The following is a 22,684-nucleotide window of genomic DNA, read 5'->3' as shown; positions in this document are numbered from 1 at the left end:
CTAGGTCAAGAGTTCTCCTTTTCAAGTTCTCAATGTTTAAGCTAAAGCAACACAAAGCTCACTAACTTTATTAAATCAGGAGGATGAAAAGACACACTTATTTTTTAATGGTTAAATTTAAATAGAATTCACATACTATAAAATTCACTCATTTAAAATGTTCAATTCAGTGGGGGGGTTTGTTCAATCTGTTTTTTTGTTTTGTTTTAATTATTTATTTTTGAAAGACAGCATGAGCAGGGGAGGGGTAGAGAGAGGCAGACATTGAATCCGAAGTAGGCTCTAGGCCCTGAGCTGTCAGCACAGAGCCGCATGCTCGGCTCAAACGTACCGACTGCAAGATTGTGACCTGAGCCGAATTCGGGCGCTTGACCCAGGTGCCCCTGGTTTTTTGTTTTTTAAGTAAGCTCTATGCCCAACATGGGGTTGAACTCAAGTTCCTAAGATAACCTGTTGCATGCTCAACGGACTGAGTCAGCCAAGAGCTCCACAATTCAATGGTTTTTAGTATGCTCATAGAGTGGTGCAGACATCACCAAATCAATTTTAGAACATTTTCTGGTGCACCTGGGTGGCTCAGTCAGTTAAGCATCCAAATTGATTTCAGCTCAGGTCATGATCTCAGTTTGTTGTACCAGGTTCTATGCTGACAGTGCAGGGCCTGCTTGGGATTCTCTTTCTCTCCCTGTCTCTACCTCTCCCCTGTTCTCTTTCTCACTCGGAAAATAACTAAATAAACTTAAAAAAAAAAAGGATATTTTCTTTCTTTTTTTAAGATTTTATTGTTAAGCAATGTCTACAACCAACAAGGGGCTCAAACTCAGAACCTGATATCAAGAGTCTCATGCTCTGCCAACTAAGCCAGCCAGGCACTCTTAATTTTAGAACATTTTCATCACTTCAAAAAAGACCATTGCCCCTTAACAACCCCCCCCCATACCTGCCCCCACCTCCCTGCTGTTCCTAACCTTAATTGGTCAACGGCTTACTTTGTCTCTTTTAATGTACCTACTCTAGACCTTCCATTAGAAATGGAATCTACAACACGTGGGTTTTCATTGAGCATATTTTCAAGGCTCATGCACACTGCGCATGTTATCAGTCCTTCATTCCTTTTTATAGTCTTCTAACATTCCTTTGAACAATACATACATACCACAGTCAGTTGTCCATTTGGGTTGGTACCACTTTTTCACTATCATGAATAATGCCTGTAGGATACAACATTGGTAAACAAGTTTTCACGCAGAGGTATGTTTTCATTTCTCTGGAATTGCTGGCCATATGGTAACTCTATGTCTAATATTATGAGGAACTGCAAACAGCAGGAGGTATCTTGCCTTCATAGTTTTTTGGTTTTAAATTAAGAAACTTGAGGGTTTCCTCGGTGTCCCTAAGGAGGGCCCGCTCCCAGTGCTCCTCCTTCAAGGGCACCTCTGAGAGGCCTCAAAATCGCGCCACCGGCGCCCGGGACTCTGGAAGTCCAATGGAACTCACTACTGGAAACGTAGTCTGAGCTCCTGGCTAGCCCCTCCTCCGCGGCGCTCAGAAGCAAGAAGAAAACAGACGCCTTGCTGAGGCTATCTGGACATTGTAGTTTTCTTCCTAGTCAGCCTTGTAGACGGTGCGTTAGGAAAAACTACAATCCCCAGAATACCGCCGACTACGGCAACCGACGAGGCCATTCCGCGTGCAGTACACCGGCCCACCCTCCCGTCCGGGCGGCTCTCCAGGGAGTCTGTAAACACACCCAGAGACTGTCATGGAGGGGGAGGAGGAGGCGGCGGCGGCAAAGGGAGGCGTTCTGGGCCGTCTCCAGGGTCCGCTCTGTCATTCCTGAACTGGTCCCTCGTCCCCGTGACTGTGGCATCAGGGAAGCGAACTGTTAGGCGAGAGGAGGAGACAGTCAGAACCATATCCCCTTCTTCCCCCGGGGCGGGGGCCGGGCCGGGCCAGGCCGGCTGAGCCGGGGGAGGGTAGGGGGAGGGAGCGCCTGGCCAAGCCGGCCTGTCCGCCGAGATGGATGACAGTAAGGTAAGTCCTGTGGTTTGCACGCGCAGCTGCCGCCGCCGCCGCCTGCTTGTCGCTAAGTGCTAGACTCGCCGCTGAACCTCAGCTTGGTAGCCTCGCCAACACCCAGGAAAACACCTGCCTTAGACATCCCTGCGCCTCCAGTTGTTACCCCATGTACCCAGCCAGGAAATCAGGGAACAGGGGGCTGTGTTTTTCCAGAAGGGGCCTTCTCCTCTGGAAAATTTTCACTCCCAGGACAAGCCTGTTTGTCAGCTTTTCCAGGTGGTGCAAACCCTAGTCCTTGACTTGCCTGGCGAGATAAGTGAAGAAACTACCGTGTTTTCACCTCTTACCTTCCCCGGCCCTCTCCCAGATTTTCTCCAGTTTGGAGACCTTAATTAGGGCACCCTGAACCAGTCCTATTCCCCTTGAAGGTTCCCCTTTATTCTCTCAGGCTCCCTTACTCAATGCCCCATTCATATAATCAGTTCACTCCCCCTCTGAGCTATTTTCCTGTGGTTGGTTGGAACACTCTGCGAAGCTCCTGTTGCTATTCGTCCAGAATCTAACCTCCTCTAGAAAGCCTTCTCTAAGAAAAGTAGTGAATTCCTTCTTGTTACTCTATCTCAGTGTCCCATTTCCATTCGCCTTTTGCCATTAAAAAAAAAAATCACTTATCCCTCTGATTCTAACAGACATTGTACATAATTGGTTAATTCACAGTTTATGTATGACCTATTTCTGTCTTTCTGTCTGTCCACATTAGTGTTGTCCAGTTTTATTTCATGAAGATGGGGATGGTCAGCTCCTTAATCATCAGCTTATTGATGTTTTAGCATGTTTAGGAAATTGGGACTTTTTTTTTTAAGGACTCAGACTTCTAGACTTTGCTAACCTTTAAAGTAGAAATTACTCCATCTCTCTGCCTTTCGGTGGTCCTGCTTTCCACAGGCTCTGGCATACTGCTCTTGCTAGCTTTTTCCTTTCTTTGGGGGTCCTTCTCCCCCCCCCCCTTAACCAGTAACACTTTGCTGCTGTCACATTTTTGTTTCACCCATCCTTAGAATGAAAAAACTTATAGTTTCTTTGTGCTGTTTTAGTTAGTCTACATTATCTCCTCTTCCTGTTCTTTCAGAGGCACTGAGAAAAGTGATAGATGGAAGGGAAAGCCCAATGCATTACTCTGGAATTGAGACTCACCTAGAGAAACAGTTTGGTTGTGAAGTAGCAAACCCTAATAGGAAGTGGTATTTCCAAGACAGAAAGGGGGAGTTCTGAAAGTTTTCCAGAAACATTAGAAAATGATTTTCCATAAAAGCTTTGCTAGCTTGACTGTTCAGTATTAATTTTGAAAGTAAATCTGAATCCTGTATCCATTATCTTTTTTTAATAAAATTTTTAAATGTTTCTTTATTTTTGATAGAGACAGAGACAGTGTGAGCAGAGGTGGGGTATAGAGAGAGGGAGACACAGAATCTGAAGCAGACTCCAGGCTCTGAGCTGTCAGCACAGAGCTCCATGCTGGGCTCCAACTCACAAACCATGAGATCATGACCTGAGATGAACTCGGATGCTTAACTGACTAAGCCATGCAGGCGACCCTGTACCTATTATCTTTTGCAGAAAATAATGTTATGGCTCTTTAAGGATGCTAAAATAACATTGTTCTTTAATTTCCTTAATTTGAGGCTCTCACAGTGTATTCTCCGTAATTTTTAGTTTCCTTTTTGGTCTTATGAAACATTTAATAACTTTCTCAAAGTCTTCAGTAATCTCAAATTAAGTCCGAAGAAAAATACATAGGATTTCGAATTATTTGACTTGCCTATAAAATCACATAGGAGTTATTCCTAAAACTAGCAAACTGTAGTGGAGGGTACAAAATTTTATTGTTTTCCCTAAAAGAGTAAAGTTAAATTTGAGGGGTAGGCTCTCCAGAACCTACTTCCTGTAGGGCTCACAGGGAAGCAAAATGAACTCAGTCTCATTCTTTTTAATTGTTTGTTTTTATGAGAGTATTTAGAAACCAGCAGTTTCTCAAGTCCTTAATGATCGTGCAAAAGCATTTGGATGTCTCTGGATGGATAGCGCCTCTTCGAGTACACTACTTTCACTTTGAATACATATCGTAGTTGTGGATGAGTAATATTTAAATGCCATGTACAGCAACACTGGACTGCTCTTCCAGCAGTCAGGCAGTATGAAACAGCTCTTAAACAAGTCTTTGGCAGCTCCCAGGCCAGCCTTTCTCTGTGCTCTAGTTGTTACAGCCCCGCAAATTTGTATTTTCCTTCTAGCCTATACATCTGTACTTACACACAAAACACTTTTCCCCCTCACATTATGTTTAGGTGATAGAGTCTCAGGCTCTGTTTTCTTCCTGTATAAGGGGAGGTGAGAGTTGGGGCCTGGAATTGTGGTGGCTATGTATAAAGTAAAGCAGGAGGGCAAGAAAAGATAGCAAACTGGCTGAGAGCAAGGCCAGGGGAACAGGAAGAGGATGAAGTGGGCAGGAGCAGCAGTTCTAGAGAAACCATATTTGAATGAGCAGGTCAGGAAAAGATGATGATGATGATGTGAAGACTTCCCTTTAAAAAGATTCTGTATTCCGAGTTGTTTTCATCAGTGGCAACAAGGGAGTGTGCCAGGAGCTGTCCTCATTCCACCATCTAGCTTTCTGGAGTCAGAGGAGGACAGATTGGAATGGGAGTGAAGCTTCGCCTTTCAACCGACTAGCAGTGTGCCTGATACAGCACAGAGTAGCCATTAATAGTGATTGAATAGAAGCACCTGGATGGCTCAGTCGGTTAAGCATCCAACTTCAGCTCAGATCGTGGTCCCACAGTTTGTGATTTCGAGCTCCGCATTGGGCTCTGTGCTGACAGCTCAGAGCCTGGAGCCTGCTTTGGATTCTGTGTCTCCCTCTTTCTTTGTCCCACCCCCGCTCACACTGTCTCCATCTCTCTCAAAAATAAGCATTTAAAAAAATGTTTTTAAATTGTGGTTGAATGAAGTGAGAACAGAGTGGCATTAAGGAGATTGCCCTGATGTACCAGGGCTTTATTAATCAATGTGCTCTATTGAGCCAACCACCCAGAGTATACAGACAATGGCAAATAGCAAAAATAAAGCCAAGAGATAGATTGGGCATCTAAAAGTGGACACTTGAGAAAGTGCTAAGTTGCAGAGCTCAAACACTGACTGAGCACATCTCTGCTAAGCTAGCTGGGAAGGAAAAATCTTGGCTAATTAACCTTTCTGAGCTTCCATTTTATCTGTCAAATGGTCAATACCGTTTTCACAGGCTTTGCTGAGGATTAGAGGTACTGCATTATCATAGAGCACTGAATAGAGTCCAACATATAGTAAGCACAAAAAATGTTAACATCCTTGGTGCGTGGTGCAGTGCAGTAGGTACCTGAGATGTTCATTTTAGTTAATTCTTAATTGTGTGCTATTGCATAACATTTGGAGCCACGTTTATACCTACACTACCCTTTGCTCCTAACTCTGCTTCCAAATTGGACAGGGCAATGGGATAGGGCTTGAAATGAACTTAAACTGTGCATTTAACTGTCAGATTATGTGAGAAAGATAGTCTCCTGAGCCCACCTGTGTGTCTACTAGTAAAAAGTGCTTGTTTTTTTAATGAAAGCTTCTTCCTGACCTGGCGCAAAAAGAAAATAAAACGTGTTGTTTTCAGAGGCTTTGATCATAGAAGGTTCTTATTTTTTTATATTTGAATTCTATGTTTATTGACTAGCATACTATATTGCTTGACAGTTTAGGGCACCAAGTTTCAGTTGAGTGACTGACAGGAGAGTGGGCCAGACACTGGCCACAATATGCTAATATGGACTCTGTTCTTCGTTCTTCCGGTCTACCTGTATTACATACCATTATCTAAAAATGAGTTTTCTCATGCCTTCCTTACCTCTTAGGCAAGAAAACAAGGTGTTCTGTTCCATTCAGGGTAGTGTTGGTTCTCAGGAAAATTTTAACTTGGCTAGGGAATCTCTTTGACATTCCCAGAACTGTCCTTTGGCCCCTGAAGTCCCTCCTGTTGGCCCTTTATCCATTCTTTGCTACAGTTGGAACCTCGAGCAGTGTCACAAAACTCATTCTCTGTTCTTTCTGTCCTCCTCTTCATCAGTGTTTTCCACAAGACCAAAACAGAAGAGCCAGCTCATCTACTACACAAATCTCTGACAGATTTCCTCTCTAGGCTGCTTGCATGTATTTTTTTTTAATTTAAAAATTTTTTTTTAGTGTTTATTTATTTTGAGAGAGAGAAACAGAGACAGAGTGCATGAGTAGGGGAGGGACAGAGAGGGAGACCTAGAAAATCCCAAGCAGGCTCCGCACTGTCAGCGCAGAGCCCGATGTGAGGCGCAAACTCAGGAACCGTGAGATCTGGACCTGAGCTGAAATCAAGAGTCGGATACTTAACCAGCTGAGCCACGCAGGCTTCCCAATGCCGCCTGCATATTTTGACTAAGATATCTCAAAAGATAGTTTAACCCTGAGTAATAATTTTAATACTACAGAAACCAGTTGAAATCTAAATTTTCATATCCTCATTTGAACAATTCACTCTCCTAAAGTTGTTTATTCATTAATTCATTAAATATTTGTTGGACATCTAATATTTAATTTACAGGCATTGTGCTAGACAGAGATACCAAGGTGAAAAAGTTTGTAATTAGTCTTGGAAGCTTACATTTCAGTGGGCTAAGCAGACGTATAGAAAAATAATTACAATATAGTGAGGTAAGAAATAAGGGTAATAGAGGCAAAGTGCTTTTGAAGCAGTAAGAATAGATGCCTGTACCAAAGCATATTGCACTGAATAATAAGTACTATGGTATAAGTTAGAGCAGGAATTGACAAATTTTCAGTAAAGGTTAGATAGTAATTATTTACCGGCCATGTGATCTCTGTTACAATTACTCAACTCTGCCATTTTAGCACAAAAGTAACCATAGGCAGAACTTAATGACTGGGTGTGGCTGTGTTCTAAGAAAACTATTAACCAAAGCTGTCAATAGCCTGGGCTTTGCTTGCCATCAGGGCAGTAATTTGCTGACTCCTAAGCCAGAGCATAAAGCATAAGTAGAGGTGTAGACAGAGATAAGGATGGAAAGATAACCAGGGGCCAGATCATGATATGCCTGGCAAGTTCAGCTAACAAAGTTTGGTCAGTGTTTCTTCCAAGTGTCGAATAAAGAAACACCGGCTGACCCAGGATCTTGGGAATGGGGGTTGGGAATCTCAGTTTAATGAGGCTTGCCAGTTGACTGGCTCATACGCTTACCGACGTTTGAAAACCAAGGCCATAGATGTTGGGGAGCCATTGAAGGATTTTAAAATGGAGGTGACAATATCAGATTTGAGTTTTTAAGGGAAAAAATGCTAATGGCTATATGGAGAATGGAGTAGGGTAAAGATGGAGGAATTCGGATAAGACTAGAGGCAGAGGGTCCAATTAGGAAAGAACATGGATTTGGGCATATAGCCAAAGTTCAGATCTCATTTCTACCACTTTCAAGCTGTTATGATTTTGGACAGATTATTTAATCTCTTCCAAACTGAATTTCTTCATTGGATGGATTAATAAAACTTTAATGAATTATTGTGAGAATTAAATGTAATAACAGTTGACCCTTGGGGCCCCTGGCTGGCTCAGTCGGTAGAGTATGTGACTCTTGATCTCGGGGCTGTGAGTTCAAGCCCTACTATTGGGCAGAGAGAGCTTACTTAAAAAATTAAAAAATAAACAGTTGACCCTGAAGCAACATGGGTTTGAACTCCACAGATCCACTTACACGTGGATTTTTAGAAAATAAATATAGTACAGTACTGAAAATATATTTTCCTTATGACTTTCTTAACATTTTTTTCATCTAGCTTTATTGTAAGATTATAATAGTAATACAAAATGTGCGTTAATTGACTATGTTACTGGGAAGGCTTCCAGTCAGCAGTAGGCTAGTAATAGTTAAGTTTTGTAGGGGAGTGAAAAGTAACAGACGGTTTTTTGACTGCTAAGAAGTTGGCATCCATCACCCTTGCATTGTTGAAGAGTCAGCTGTACATATGTGAGCCCATATCAAAAGAACTTAATAAAGCATCATGGGTTCTCAATAGATGCTAGTCCTTTCTGACCCCTCATCAGCTTGGTTAGATTGCTTGTAAGGAAGGCCTGAGCTGAAGACTGTATTGAGGCTATTGTAATTTGGGTTGTGGTTGATGTAGCATGCATAAAATCCTTCAGTAATGAAGAATGTGGGCAGAAGAGAGCTAGAAAGACAGAACCCTGGAAGACTCTAGAATGATTAGAAGAGGCTGAGGAACAGAACTCAGCAAAATAAACAGAAAAGGAGGGCTAGTGATACAGGAGAACCAGAAAAAAAGAGGGGACTTAGTCTACAATAGGAGATGCTACAAAAAAGATCAAGTAAACGGGGGAAGGGGGCAGTATCCATTGGACTTGGAAAATAAGGGATTATTTATGATCCTAGCAAGAGAATTTTCCCTGGAGTGATAGGGCAGAAGCCAAAATACAGCAGTTGAGAAAGAGGTGGGTGGGTAAGAAGCAAAGACAGTTAGGTATAGACCAGTGCCTAGTGAGTCAGTTTGTAACAGTTCCAGGCATTGCTAAAATCTATGTAGTATTTACTATATTTAGCTTCAAACAGGCATAGGTGTTGGGAGAGGAGAGGCAGGAGTTAACTCTCAGTTCAGAGAGGCCCGCTTTATCTTATTTCTCCTTCCGTTGACTAGAAAAACTGGCAGAAAGGTTAGCAGCAGGAAGATGTGATTAGACTTTGTTTCTGAAGATCTGGTAAATAAAAGGCCTAACCCACAGCTGTGAAGGAAGTTATGGGAGTCTTAACACCAAATGAAAATGCAGCTACCTGCTTTTTCTTTAAAGTGGTAAAGAGCAGTGGCTGGGTACGTTCATATCTCTCTTATTTCTCTTTAATCAGTTGGAGATAACTTTTCACTTTATGTTTTAAAGAGTGAAATGAGCCCCCTTGCCTTTTTTTTTTTTTTTTTTGGTCTTTAGCTGGGGCTGTTGCTACCACTTCATGTGAATGAACTAATCCTCTTAGACTTTACAGCTGAGACTTTTATGAGTTGCCTTAAGAATTAGAGCATTAGGATGTAAATAAGTGCAAAAAGGGTGGTAAAATAGTTAAGAGTTCTTCATTGGTTTTTCAGATTTTATATCACTTATGAGGAAGCTTTTTTCTTTTCCCTTTTTTTTTTAACAGCGTCTATCTGTTGGCAGTCATGGTAGTGCATCAGTTTAAATCAGTGTCAGATATTCCTAATTTTTTTTTGCAATTATTCATTCAATTATCAGTCTTTTAACAAATGCCTCTTAAATGGCTGTCTCAGGGCTGGATACCGTGGAGATTGGAGAAGTAGAAAACACAGCTTTTGTGCCTGAGCAGCTCGCGTTACTTGGAGGAGAAAGAACTTAAATCTGTGAGGCCACTGAAAAAGAAACAAACAAAAAACACTGTAACATATAAATTCAGTGTGTTCAGTATATGTTCCAGACATTTTGGAGAAGAAAACTGACATATGGGAAGAGAGTGTCTCAGGGAGAGCTTCAGAGATAGGGGGCTAGAGCTGACCGTAACCAAAGAAAGCATAACATTTAAAAAAATTTTTTTTATATTTCATTTATTTTTGATACAGAGAGCGACAGAGCATGAGAGGGGGAGGGGCAGAGAGAGAAGGAGACACAGAACAGGAAGCAGGCTCCAGGCTCTGAGCTAGCTGTCAGCACAGAGCCTGATGCGGGGCTCGAACCCACAAATGTGAGATCTGACCTGAGCCGAAGTGGGAGGCTTAACCGACTGAGCCACCCAGGTGCCCCAGAAAACATAACATTTGCAATCCCGGATAGTAGGGAGATGGAGGGAACATTTAGAGAAATGGTGAGAATAGGTGGAATGTAGTCGGTGAGGTGAGGCCCTAAAGGAAGCATGACTTGATATGATTCCCTTTTGGGGAATAATGAAAGAGAAGATTGGCTTGGTGAGCAGGAGCCTGGATGTAGCCCGCTGACTGGTGGCCCCTAAAAAGAAACATTTGTGTCCTATCCCTGGAGCCTGGACTATCACCTTATATGGTAAAAGTGAATATTACCTTATTGTGGGGGTGGGGAGGCAGGGAAGATGTGATTAAGGTAACGGTTTTGAGAGGAAGAATTTATCCTGGATCATCTGGGTAGGGCCTAAATTCAGTGACAAGTGTCCTCATAAGAGTGAGGCTGAGGGAGATTTGGCAGACAGATGAGGAGGTGGTGTGACCACAGAGGGCAGAGATTGGATTGACGTGGCCACAAATCAGGGCGTGCTGATAGTTCCTAGAAGCTGCAAGAGGCAGAGGATGGATTCCCCCTGCACTTTCCAGAGGCAGTGCAAGTCCTCCCCGACTCTGGCCCATAGTACGGAAAGAATACATTTCTGTTGCTTCCATCACCACCAAGGTTGTGGTGATTGTTAGAGCAGCCACAGGAAAGTGATGTACTGGAGATGGTGAACTAGTAAGCAGTGCTGAGTCAGAGGTCTTCTCTTGAGCTGGAGAGTAACATGGCCAAAGGGCCATTAAAGTTCATTCTTTCTGTAATGATCAGACACTACTTTTTACAAGGAAGGAAAGTATACCAAAGTTATTAATAAACTGAAAAGAGAGGTTAATTTGGCACCTTTTTGTAGGATGGATTAACTAGGAAGGTGGGAGTGGAAAAGGAGAGATGGTAGGGAGCCCTACTGAGAACCTGTTGTGATCATCTGCGGGAAGGGCTCTGACTAATATAGGCAGTAGGAGTAGAGAGGAAGAGCTAAATCAGATTTTATAAAGGAATAGATTGGCATGACTTCAGTTGGTGGGCATGGAGAGCCAGAATAATAGAGGAAGCATAAAATGAAAAGATTTGTTAGTTAACCTCCTCACCACCACCCTCCATCAAGTGCCCAATCCCACAATGAGCTGGTGTAAACGGAAGACCATGTGGCATTAAAGGAGCAGTGCGTATAAAGCACCTGCCAGTTTTAGAGCCTTTGCAGGGCATGATGTGATCAAGTTAATGAATCCCATGAAATCTGGAGGGGTGTAGTTATACTTGATAGTGAGTTACCTTGTGACAAATTGCTATGATGCAAATCAGAGGTCTTAGATTCTAGACCACGCTCTCACACTGAAATTCTCTGAACTAAAATGTTGTCGTCTATAGAATAAAGAGATCACTGTGCATATCTCTGTGTGTGTGTGTGTGTGTGTGTGTGTGTGTGTACATCCTTCTACCACCAGCACCCCTGTATATACTGATATCCTGCCTCTTATTTGTGTTACTGTTTATTTCATGTCTGCTGCGTTGCATGAGTCTATATACAAGTTAGGACTTTATCTTATTCCTGGAATATTCCTGGAATTTCACAGTGTTTGGGGGCATGGCAGGTGTTCAAAAAATGGTTGTTGAATAGAGGAATTAATTTTCCCTGCTTTACCTGAAGGAGATGGCGTTTCCCTCACTCAACTGGTGTGAAATAACATGAGATAACATGCAGAGTGCCTAACTCAATGCCGTGTCCATCGTGAGTGCTCTCTTCCTACTCCGATTTAGCCTTGAGTTTCAGTGTTTGTTGTTAGCTCCTAAAAAGCTAGAAGTAAAATGACCCGAGAATCTTTGGAATAGGGTTTAATCTGGACACGGGAGCCTTCCTCACGAGAAGCCCCTGAAGAGCATGAGCTTCCTACGAAAGTTGAATCTGTTGACAGGGAAGCCTGAGCCATCCACACTCAGGCCTTGGCAGGCTAAGTTCTATTTTTTTCTTTGTAATGGTTAAATTTAGAATTATCAGGAACTCCTTCTTGGCTAAATCCAGTAGTTGTATGTTAATTCTCGACCTTTTTAAGCTCCTAAATGAGAACCCTTAGGCTTGAGCCCTCCCCTCTATAATAGTCTTTCTCTCTCATAAGCTTATGTCTCTATACTATGTTGATCCTTTTCTATCATTCTTTCTACTTTTTAAGGTTTGTGTGTACTTTTTTTAATAACAGCTGTCTTTTTAAGATAACCCCTTTGTTGAAAAATAACTCACATACCATAAAACTCACCTTTTAAAGTATACAATTCTGTGATTTTTATCAGTACAGTTGACTCTTGAACGACATGGATTTGAACTGTGCAAATATAAATATAGTGCAGTACTATAAATATATTTCCCTTATGATTTTTAATTAAAAATTATTAATGTTTATTTATTTTTGAGAGAAAGAGAGACAGAGCATGAACGGGGTCAGAGAGAGAGGGAGACACAGAATCCGAAGCAGGCTCCAGGCTCTGAGCTGTCAGCACAGAGCCTGATGCGGGGCTCAAACCCACAAGTCTCGAGATCATGACCTGAGCCAAAAGGACGCTGAACTGACTGAAACACCATGCACCCCATCCTTATGATTTTCTTAATAATATTTTCTTTCCTTTAGCTTATTGTATTGTAAGAATGCAGTATTTGATACATACAATATACAAAATATATATTGACTGACTGTTTATATTATTAGTAAGACTTCCAGTTAACAGTATGCTATTAATAGTTAGGTTTTGTGTGGAATTCTGACTGCTTAGGGATCAGGGCCCCTAACCCTTGCATTTTTCAAGGGCCAACTGTATATTCACAGAGTTGTGCAATGGTCACCGCTATCTTTCCAGAACATTTTCATTACAGTAAAAAGAAACCCTTATAAACAAACTGTGGTATGCCCATGTAATATAATAATATTAAGGAATAAAAAGAACAGAACTATTAAACCACAAAAAGACATAGAGGAACTTACATGCATATTGCTAAGTGAAAGAAGCCAGTTTCAGAAGGCTATTTACCATGATATATATGACATTCTGGAAAATGCAAAAAACTGTAGAGGTAGTAAAAAGATTGGTGGTTGCCAACATTTTGGAGGAGGAGGAAGGGGTGGAACATGGAATTTTTAGGGCAGTGAAAATATTCTGTATGATACTGTCTGGCAGATACATGACAGATGCCTTTGTCAAATGCACAGCCATACAACACAGAGTGAGCCATGATGTAGACTATGGATTTATTAATAACATCAACATTGGTTTATCAGTTACAGTGAATGTACTATACTAATGCAAGGTTTTTAAAAAATTTAATGTGTATTTATTTTTGAGAAAGAATAGGGTCTGAAGCAGGCTCTGTGTTGACAGCAGAGAGTGTGGGGTTGAAACTCACGAACCACGATATGACCTGAACCGAAGTCCAACACTCAACCAACTGAGCCACCCAGGCACCCCTGCAAGATGTTAATAATAGGGGACACTGGGGGATGCCTGGATGGAGAAGTTGGTTAGGCCTCTGGCTTTGGCTCAGGTTGTGATCTCACAATTCATGGTTTGAACCCTGCATAGGGTGCTGACAGCTCAGAGCCTGGAGCCCACCTACAGATTCTGTGTCTCCCTCTCTCTCTGCCCTTCCCCTGCTCATGCTCTGTCTCTGTCTCTCTCTCTCTCTCTCTGCCTCTCTCTCTCTTAAATAATAATAGGGGACAGTGGAAGGATGGAGAAAGATGGGATATGTGAGAACTCTCTGTACTTTCTGCTTTATTTTTTGTAAACCTAAAACAGCTCTAAAAAGCAAAATATGTTAATTTAAAAAAGAACAAAAGAAACACTTTAGCAGTCATTCCCCATTCTCTCCTTCTCCTCAGCCCTAAACAATCATTAATCTACTTTTTATCTCTATCGATTTGCCTTTTGTGGACATTTTATCTCTATGGAATCACACAGTATGAGGCCATTTGTGTTTGGTTTCTTTCACTTGGCATAATGTTTCCAGTGTTCATCTGTGTTGAACCATGTACTTCATTTCTTTTTATGTCTGAATAATGTTCCATTGTATGGACACACCACATTTTGTTATCCACTCATCAGTTGATGGACATTTGGGTTGTTTCTACTTTTTAAAAAGCTATTATGACCCAGCAATAGCACTGCATTTACCCAAGGGATACAGAAGTGCTGATGCATAGGGGCACATGTACCCCAATGTTCATAGCAGCACTGTCAACAATAGCCAAATCATGGAAAGAGCCTAATGTCCATCACCTGATGAATGGATCAAGAAGATGTGATATATATATACAATGGAGTATTACATGGCAAATGAGAAAGAATGAAATCTGGCCATTTGCAGCAAAGTGGATGGACCTCGAGGGTGTCATGCTAAGCGAAATAAGTCAGGCGGAGAAAGACAGATACCATATGTTTGCACTCATAGTTCTACAGGAGAACAGGCGAAACCTAATAGAGGACCAGGGGGAGGGAAAGAGGGAAAGAGAGATGGGGAGAGAGGGAAGCAAAAGCCGAGAGACTACTGAATATTTAAAACGAACCGAGGGTTGAAGGGGGAGGTGGTGATGGAGGAGGGCACTTGTAGGGAAGAGCACTGGGTGTTACATGGAAACCAATTTGACAATAAACTATTAAAAAAAAAAAAGCCAAAAAAAAAGCTATCATGAAAAACAGTGCGATGAATATGCATTGTACAAGTTCTTATGTGGTCCTGTGTTTTCATTTTTGTGGGGGATATACCAAGGAGCAGAATTGCTGGGTCATATGGTAATTCTGGGTTTACTATTTTGGGGAACATACAAATGGTTTTCCATGGTGGCCAACTATTTTATATTCCCACCAGCAATGTATAAGTGTTCCATTTCTCCACATCTCCACATGTTATTGGCTGTTTTTATTATATAACCATCCTTGTGTGTGCCTTATCTCTTGACTTTCCATATATTTATTGGCCATTTATATATCTTCTTTGAAAAAATGTCCATTCAAATGCTTTGCCTACACTTTAATTGAACAGTTTATCTTTTTGTTGAATTGTAGGTATTCTTTGTATATTTTAGATACAAATCCCTTATTATATGTGTGACTTACAATTGTTTTCTCCCATTCTATGTGTTGACCTTGATGGTGTTCTTTGAAGCACAAAAATATTTTTTTGAGCTGTCAACACAGAGCCTGGCATGAAGCACGAATCCACCAACCATGAGATCATGACTTGAGCTGAAATCAAGAGTCAGATGCCTGGGGCGCCCGGGTGGCTTAGTCGGTTAAGCATCTAACTTCCGTTCAGGTCATGATCTCACAGTTCGTGGGTTTGAGCCCCACATTGGGCTCTGTGCTGACAGCTAGCTCAGAGCCGGGAGCCTGTCTTCCGAGTCTGTGTCTCCCTCTCTCTCTGATCCTCCCCTGCTCATGCTGTCTCTCTCTCTCTAAAATAAATAAAAACAGTAAAAAAAAAAAGTCAGATGCCCAACTGACTGAACCACTTGGTGCCTCTCATCTCGACTTTAGTATTTTGCATGTTTTCTCTTGGCCAGTCTAGCTAACGGTTTATTGATTTTGTTGATCTTTTTGAAGAACCAATTTTTGGTTTCATTGATTTTCTCTGTTGTTTTGCCATTCTCCATTTTATTTATGTCTGCTTTGATATATCTTATTTCCTTCCATCAGATTACTTGGGATTTAATTTGTTCTTCTTTTTCTAGTTTCTTAAGGTGGAAAGTTAGGTTACTGATTTCAAATCTTCTTTTTTAGTTTAAGCATTACAGCTTCCTCTGAGCACTGCTTTAGCTGCATCTCATAAAGTTCTGGTATGCTGTTTTCATTTCAAAGTAGCTTTCTAATTTCCCTTGTGATCTCTTCTTTGACTCATTAGTTACTTAGGAATGTCTTTTGTCTTTTTATCTGCCATATTTATTAGGTAGTTATTGCTGTGTACTAAGAATTATATGACAGTCCCTGGTACTTAACTTCTAAAAATCATAACATCTAGTTGTAGCTTGTCTCAATGGAGAAAGTGTATATAAAAAACAGGTAGGTAACAGAAAAGTAGGACCTTCACTCTTACTTCTTATAATAAATAGACTCGAACAATTTAAACCAAATAATGAAGACAGATTTGGTATTGTGAAAGCCCTACTGAAATCTATCATCTCTACTGTCTTACCTTTGTGTAATAAATTCTTTGGAGAGTAAGAAAAAAATCAATGGCTAGCAAGTTTCTTTATAATAAGAGCTAGGGAGACAAGTTTTCTGAGTATTTCCCTTGGGGCTTTCTATTTCTAGCTCACAAATGTGTTTGGGGGAGGAAAAAGAAGTAAAATGGGTAGTAGATAAAGAGGTTCCACTGATTTAAAGACAGCTATTTATATTTTCATATGGCTCTATGTCAATAGAAATAAAACTAGAATAGAAAAGGTTAAATCTAATATTTTCATAGTTTTCTTTGGAGTTTGTGTTGGTGCATAAAAATCAGTACTTTTACTTAGCAACTGTAATGTGCTTCCTCATAGAAGAAATAGGAGAGAGCAACGGGACGATGTGGTTGTCACTCAGTTTGTGAAAATTTAATGAAACATTGGCAAGAATGATTTTTAGCCTAGAAATATCTAAGGAATTTGTGAGGTTGATTTCAGTTTTAGTTTTGGTTCCTTCCACTAACTTCTCCTAAGCCTCCCCTAATCATTATGGCTTTTAAATATATTTAGTTCAGTTGTTAAGACAAGTAGTATAATAACCCACATTTGTATAAAACCTGTTTCTGTCCCTGGTGCTTTCATACTTAAAATTTGTGGTAATCCTGCAGTGTAGCTCTCTTGAAAACTGGTACACGAATCAGATTTTAGCTGACACCAAAAGCTAAAAATTCAGTCTGCCATGGAGGAAAAATTAAACATATGGTTTTAACGTAATTTTACAGGAGGTGACATAAAATACAGGAACCCTGGATTCATTTACTCTGCCTTTCTAATTTTAAAAAAATGAGTAAAATAATTTTACTACCATGAAAGCTAAACAAAGGGTTATAACTTTTGTTTGTTTTTTATGACTGTGTTTGGTTTGTTTCAAAAATCTGCGAAGTCTCTGAAGAACAGTGTGTCCTCTCGCTGGCTTCTCAAAGACAGCCTCCCCTGAATTAATTAAAAACAGCAATATTTGAGGTATTAGATTACAGTGTTTTATGATTGATGATTCACTTTACTACATAAAGAATAGATGTGATTATCATTTATTTCTCTATAGACCCGAGTTTATGCTGTAAATATATTGCTTTTTGAAAAACTGTAGCAATAGCAAATATGCTTTGTTTTAATGTAGGATGATTTCAAAATATTTTATTAAAATTGTACAGTTTCCTGAGCTGTGTATTATTATATTGGAATAAAAACATGACGATGTATTATATAAAAAGCTTAAAAGACCTGTTTTTGGAAAGTTGAAACTAATTTGGGAGTACTGAAGCAGCTAGCTTTACAATAATGGTGGCAAGGAAGTTTTTTTCCAGAGTCTTGGAGTATTCAGCCTCATTTCAAAGCCACCGTATAAAATGCTAATGCAGTGGTTGGCCATCATGTTATATGACACAGGATCTGGTAGATGTGGTTCATTCATATTTACAGTTTGGTTTTCCACCTAACCATTATATTTAGTAATGATCTGGTCTTTATAGGGTACCGGGCATTGTTCGTGTGTGATATAAATAGTGATTTTCAAAAGAAGAAGCAAATGAGAGTTTTAATATCCACATGAATATTGAGTTTGAGTTTTGTTACCTGGGAAGTCTTCTACTTTTTTTTAAGAAAAAATTTTAAGTGTATTTATTTTGAGAGAGAGGGAGAGGGAGAAAAAGAGAGGGGAGGAGAGAGAGAGAGAGAGAGTAAGAGAGAGAACGAGCAGAGAGGGGCAGAGAGAGAGACACACAGAATCTGAAACAGGCTCCAGGCTCCGTGCTGTCAGTACAGAGCCCCATGCGGGGCTCAAACCCACGAAATGTGAGATCATGATCTAAGCCCAAGTCAGATGCTTAACTAACTGAGCCACCCAGGCACCCCTACTTTATTCCAATGATTTGTCAGTGTGTGAGTTTTGCATGTTCTCTTTTATAATTGCCTTTAAAGCCTCAGCAGTATTCCTTTCAGAATACTGAAGTTATGACATTTTTATTCTCTTGAGGGTAATTTTCAGAAAAAGCTAGATATCATTCAAAACCTCATCAGATAAAGTAGATAATCTGAGGAGGACTGTGTTGTAGCTTGTAAGAAACTAACTCTAAAAGCACTTTCCCAAAAAGCTTGTTCATTGGAATAAATATAACCCCTTTCAAGGTAATTGCTTTAAAGAAAATTTATTTGATGTACAAGTTCAGGTTCATGTATTTAAAAATTCATCACATTTGCCTCATAGTTACATCTCGTGTAAGAACTTGGGAAGTTCCAAAGCTAAACAATGAAGAAGATTAAATTACTTTTCCAGTCGCCAAAAAATTGTGCCTGTGCCGGCAAATGAATAGCAGAGATATTGAAAAGGTGTCTTATGACCAGTGGAAGCAAGTAGAAATCTCCTGAGACAGTCTAAGGTTATAATTATAGACTTCTAATATCAGGAGAGAATTATCCTGAAGATGTCAGGGACTTCCTATGTGTTCCTCTGGGCTCAACAAAATTGAAGAGGGAATTCATAGCCACATTTCTTAGGATACATATTTGTATATGTATATGAAATATATATATATATATGTATATATATATACACACATATGCACAAACACAATTTTTCTACAAATTTTGTTTTTTTCTAACTGTAAACATTTAGAAATCATAAAACCTACAGATGAGAGAAAGCTATTTATGACACCTGTCAAAGAAATCCTCATTGAATTTTTAACAAACATACTTCTTCTATGTGGTTTATAATGTTTTGATTACACTGAACTTACAGTTTTAAATATTGACTTTTTTACTTCTTATTTTCCCAAGTCAATAAAAATTCTTTGTGAACAAAACATTTAGTGGCTATCTTTTGGATAGTATCATTTAGCCACATGTGGTTCATAAAGTTTACTGTTAAACTTCTTAGAGTTTATTATTGAAGAAATAATGAAAACTTTCAGAATCTCTTCTCTCACACTCATGGTATTAGAAGTATCAGGGGAAAAAAAAAACCATGAAGCAAAGATTCATTAAGGCATGTCATGAGATTAAGCTTCGTTTCATAGGCTTCATTTATTTATTATTTGTAAATGTTTTCCTTGCTACTATGCAGACATGGCACTTTCCTAGAAACAGAACTGAGAGAAAAAACCATTTCTTCTCTCTCTTGCTGAAGGTGGTTGGAGGCAAAGTTAAGAAGCCTGGCAAACGTGGTCGGAAGCCAGCCAAAATTGACTTGAAGGCAAAACTTGAGAGGAGCCGGCAGAGTGCAAGAGAATGCCGGGCCAGGAAAAAGCTAAGATACCAGTATTTGGAAGAGTTAGTATCCAGTCGGGAAAGAGCCATATGTGCCCTCAGAGAGGAACTGGAAATGGTAAGAAAGTCTCCCAATTAAACACATAAAAAATCAACCTAAGCTTAGCAGTCAAAGAAATATATATTAAAATATGAAGATGCCAATTCTCATGTCTCTTTGACAGATATAGGAAAGAATATTAGTCTGTTTGCCAGGATGTAAGCGAGGAAGCAGTTTTGCATAGTAGTTGGTGGGAGGAGAAAGTGCATGATGTCTCATTGAGGGATTGTTTATGAAAGAGAAAAATGTAAAATAACCCAAATGTACAACAATAAGGGACGAGTTAAATAAATTATGCCATGTTCATAAATTGGACTACTTTGCAGCCAGTAAAAATCACAACACATGTACATTTACAGATGTAGAAACGCATTTACAATATATTGCCAAGTGGAAAAAGCAATATAACTATGTAACAATATGCATACCATTTGTGTCTCCACATATTAATTTATTTGGCATGTTTTGGTCAGTTATTCGTTCAGATTTTGGGTGGTGGCTGTAGAAACATAAAAGAGAATAGAAATCTCATTACTATGAGCTCAGGGGAGGAGGTAACAGGTTGGAGAGGAGAGAAAACCACTACGATCATCACACAACTAGGACTTCAGCATTTTAAATGGTAAGAAAATAAAGTTGGGTCTGAAGAGAGTCCAGATAAACACTACTGAGTAGATTTAAAAATATATATATTGAATTTGACTTCTGCTGCAAATTATTTCTTACCTTCTGCAGTGTAAACCACTTGAGGGCATGATCTTTGAACCAACTAGTTTTGTATTCACCAGAGTCCATACCACACTCTGGTAGGAAGCAGATATTTAGTGAATGTTTATGAAAGAGAAGGGAAATTACAAAATTATTTATTTTAGGAGTAGAAATGATAATGTGACAGCAAAAAGAGATTAATTCTAATTAGTGGCACACTGGGGAGAGATATTCTTTTAACCAGAGGAGCCTTCTTTTTTATTTTTTAAGTTTATGTATTTATTATTTAAATTTTTTTTATTTTTTGAAAGAGAGAGACAGTGTGAGCAGGGGAGGGTCAGAGAGAGAGGGAGACACAGAATCTGAAGACAGGCCCCAGGCTCTGAGCAAGCTGTCAGCACAGAGCCTGATGTGGGGCTTGAACCCACAAACTGTGAGATCATGACCTGAGCTAAAGTTGGACGCTTATCTGACTGAGCCACCCAGGCGCCCCTAAGTTTATTTTGAGAGCTAGAGAATGTGGGCAGCAGAGGGGCAGAGAGAATGGGAGAATTCCAAGTAGGCTTCGCACACAGTCAGCACAGAGCCCAACACGGGGTTCAAACCCAGAAAACTACAAGATCATGGCTTGAGCCAAAATCAAGAGTTAGATGCTCAACCGACTGAGCCACCCAGGCCCACTACCCTAGCCTGCGCCCCGCCCCCCACCCCGTCCCAGAAGGGCCTTCTTAATCTAAGCCCTACTCCAGTCTATCACTGGAAGATTCAGCAGCAGTTTCCTACTCTCTTTTGAAAGATGGCAGGCCTCATGTCCTAGGTTATAAACAGGAAATACAGTGGGGGGGTAGGATTCCCAGCAGCCAGTGCGACCTCTAGTTATGGGAGTTCTTACGTCTGGGATTTCTACCACTGGTTCCTGGACTCTGACTAGTAAAATCTTACTTAAATACATTTTACATATTTCAGTACAAGCAGTGGTGCATGGCAATGGACCAAGGAAAAATCCCTTCTGAAATAAAGGCCCTACTCACTGGAGAAGAACAGAGCAAATCTCAGCAGAACTCAAGCAGACACATGAAGGCTGGGAAGACAGATGCTAACAGCAATTCCTGTGAGTACCATGAGTTTATATTTAGAGGAGCATGTTAAGGTAGGGTTTCCACTAAATAAAATGTTGATGTCATTTGTAATACACTAGTAAGCACGTGAAATGGTGTTAGAGTCTAAATATTGAGATGAATTTTACATGGGATCAATGAACAGCAACTGAAAAATGCATGGAAAATTTTTTAAGTAGACTTAGTCCATAAATGGGAGTATACATTCTAGTTATTGTTAATAAGAATACCTTTTATTTGTATTTTGATTTACAGCTTACAAAATCCTCTCACTTATATTTATCTAATGTTTTTCCTCCAATAACTGTGTTAAGGAATTACACTTTTTATTTTGTAGATGAAGAAATAGCAGAGGGGTTGGGTAAGATGCCCAGGGTCACACAGTAATAATGGGAAAACCCGGTCTTCACCTAGTCCAGGCTGTCTAGTACAGGAGCCCATCACTGCAGAATTTTTTTTTCATTATGGAGAAAGTCGTATGAAATTCATAAATTTAACCATTTTAAAGTAATAATTCAGATGCATTTCATACAATCAGTGTTGTACAACCACCTAGTTATAAAACATTTTATCACCCCAGAAGAAAACCCTGAACTCATTAGGCAGTTACTTGTTCCTACCCCTTCCCTCTGGCCCTTGGCAACTGTGACTCTGCTTTCCGTCTCTATGGATTTACCTATTCTGGCTATTTCATATCAATGGAGACATGCAATATGTGACTTTTTGTGTCTGGCTGTTTTCACCTAGCAGGTTATCAAGGTTCGTCCACACTATAGCATGTATTAGTACTTTATTCCATGGTACGGCGTATAATGTTCCATTGGATATGTGCACCACCATTTGTTCGTTCATTCATCTATTGACATTTGTTTCTCCCAAATAGTATGCTTTGAAACATGAGTGTACAAGTATGTGTTTGAGACCTGTTTTCAATTCTTTTGGTTATATATCTAGAAGTGGAATTGCTGAGTCTTATGATAATTTTATATTTAACTTTTAGAGGAACCACAATTGTTCTTCACAGTGACTGAAATATTTTACATTCCCACCAGCAATGTATGAAGCTTCCCATTTCTCTATATCTTGTTATGCTTTTTATTTTCCTTTATTTAAAAAAAATTTTTTTAAGTAATCTCTACACCCAACATTGGGCTCGAACTCACAACCCTGAGATCAAAAGTTGCATGCTCCACTGACTGAGCCTGCTAGGCACCCCTCCGTTAAGAAAATACTATAGCTTGGGGCACGTGGGTGGCTCAGTCGGTTAAGCCTCCGGCTTCGGCTCAGGTCAGATCTCACGTTCGTGGGTTCGAGCCCCGCATCGGGCTCTGTGCTGACAGCTAGCTCAGAGCCTGGAGCCTGCTTCCAGTTCTGTGTCTCCTTCTCTCTCTGCCCCTCCCCCTCTCATGCTCTGTCTCTCTCAGTATCAAAAATAAATAAAACAAAA

General features: G+C 40.2%; 1 protein-coding gene across 1 annotated transcript in view; it reads left to right on the top strand.

Annotated features, from left to right (window-relative positions):
- The first annotated feature begins 1,700 nt into the window (after nucleotides 1-1,700).
- Nucleotides 1,701-22,684, top strand: part of CREBL2 (cAMP responsive element binding protein like 2) — a 24,681-nt gene continuing 3,697 nt past the window's right edge. The window contains exons 1-3 of the mRNA XM_029953798.1: nucleotides 1,701-2,034; nucleotides 19,232-19,429; nucleotides 21,086-21,230. Of these exons, the coding sequence (XP_029809658.1) occupies nucleotides 2,020-2,034; nucleotides 19,232-19,429; nucleotides 21,086-21,230 (358 nt within the window). The 5' untranslated portion in view covers nucleotides 1,701-2,019. The remainder of the gene's footprint in view (nucleotides 2,035-19,231; nucleotides 19,430-21,085; nucleotides 21,231-22,684) is intronic.

Source organism: Suricata suricatta, chromosome 10, assembly GCF_006229205.1.
Source record: "Suricata suricatta isolate VVHF042 chromosome 10, meerkat_22Aug2017_6uvM2_HiC, whole genome shotgun sequence".
NCBI lineage: Eukaryota > Metazoa > Chordata > Mammalia > Carnivora > Herpestidae > Suricata > Suricata suricatta.
The sequence above is the reverse complement of the archived record's forward strand: the minus strand, read 5'-3'. Positions and strand labels throughout refer to the sequence as shown.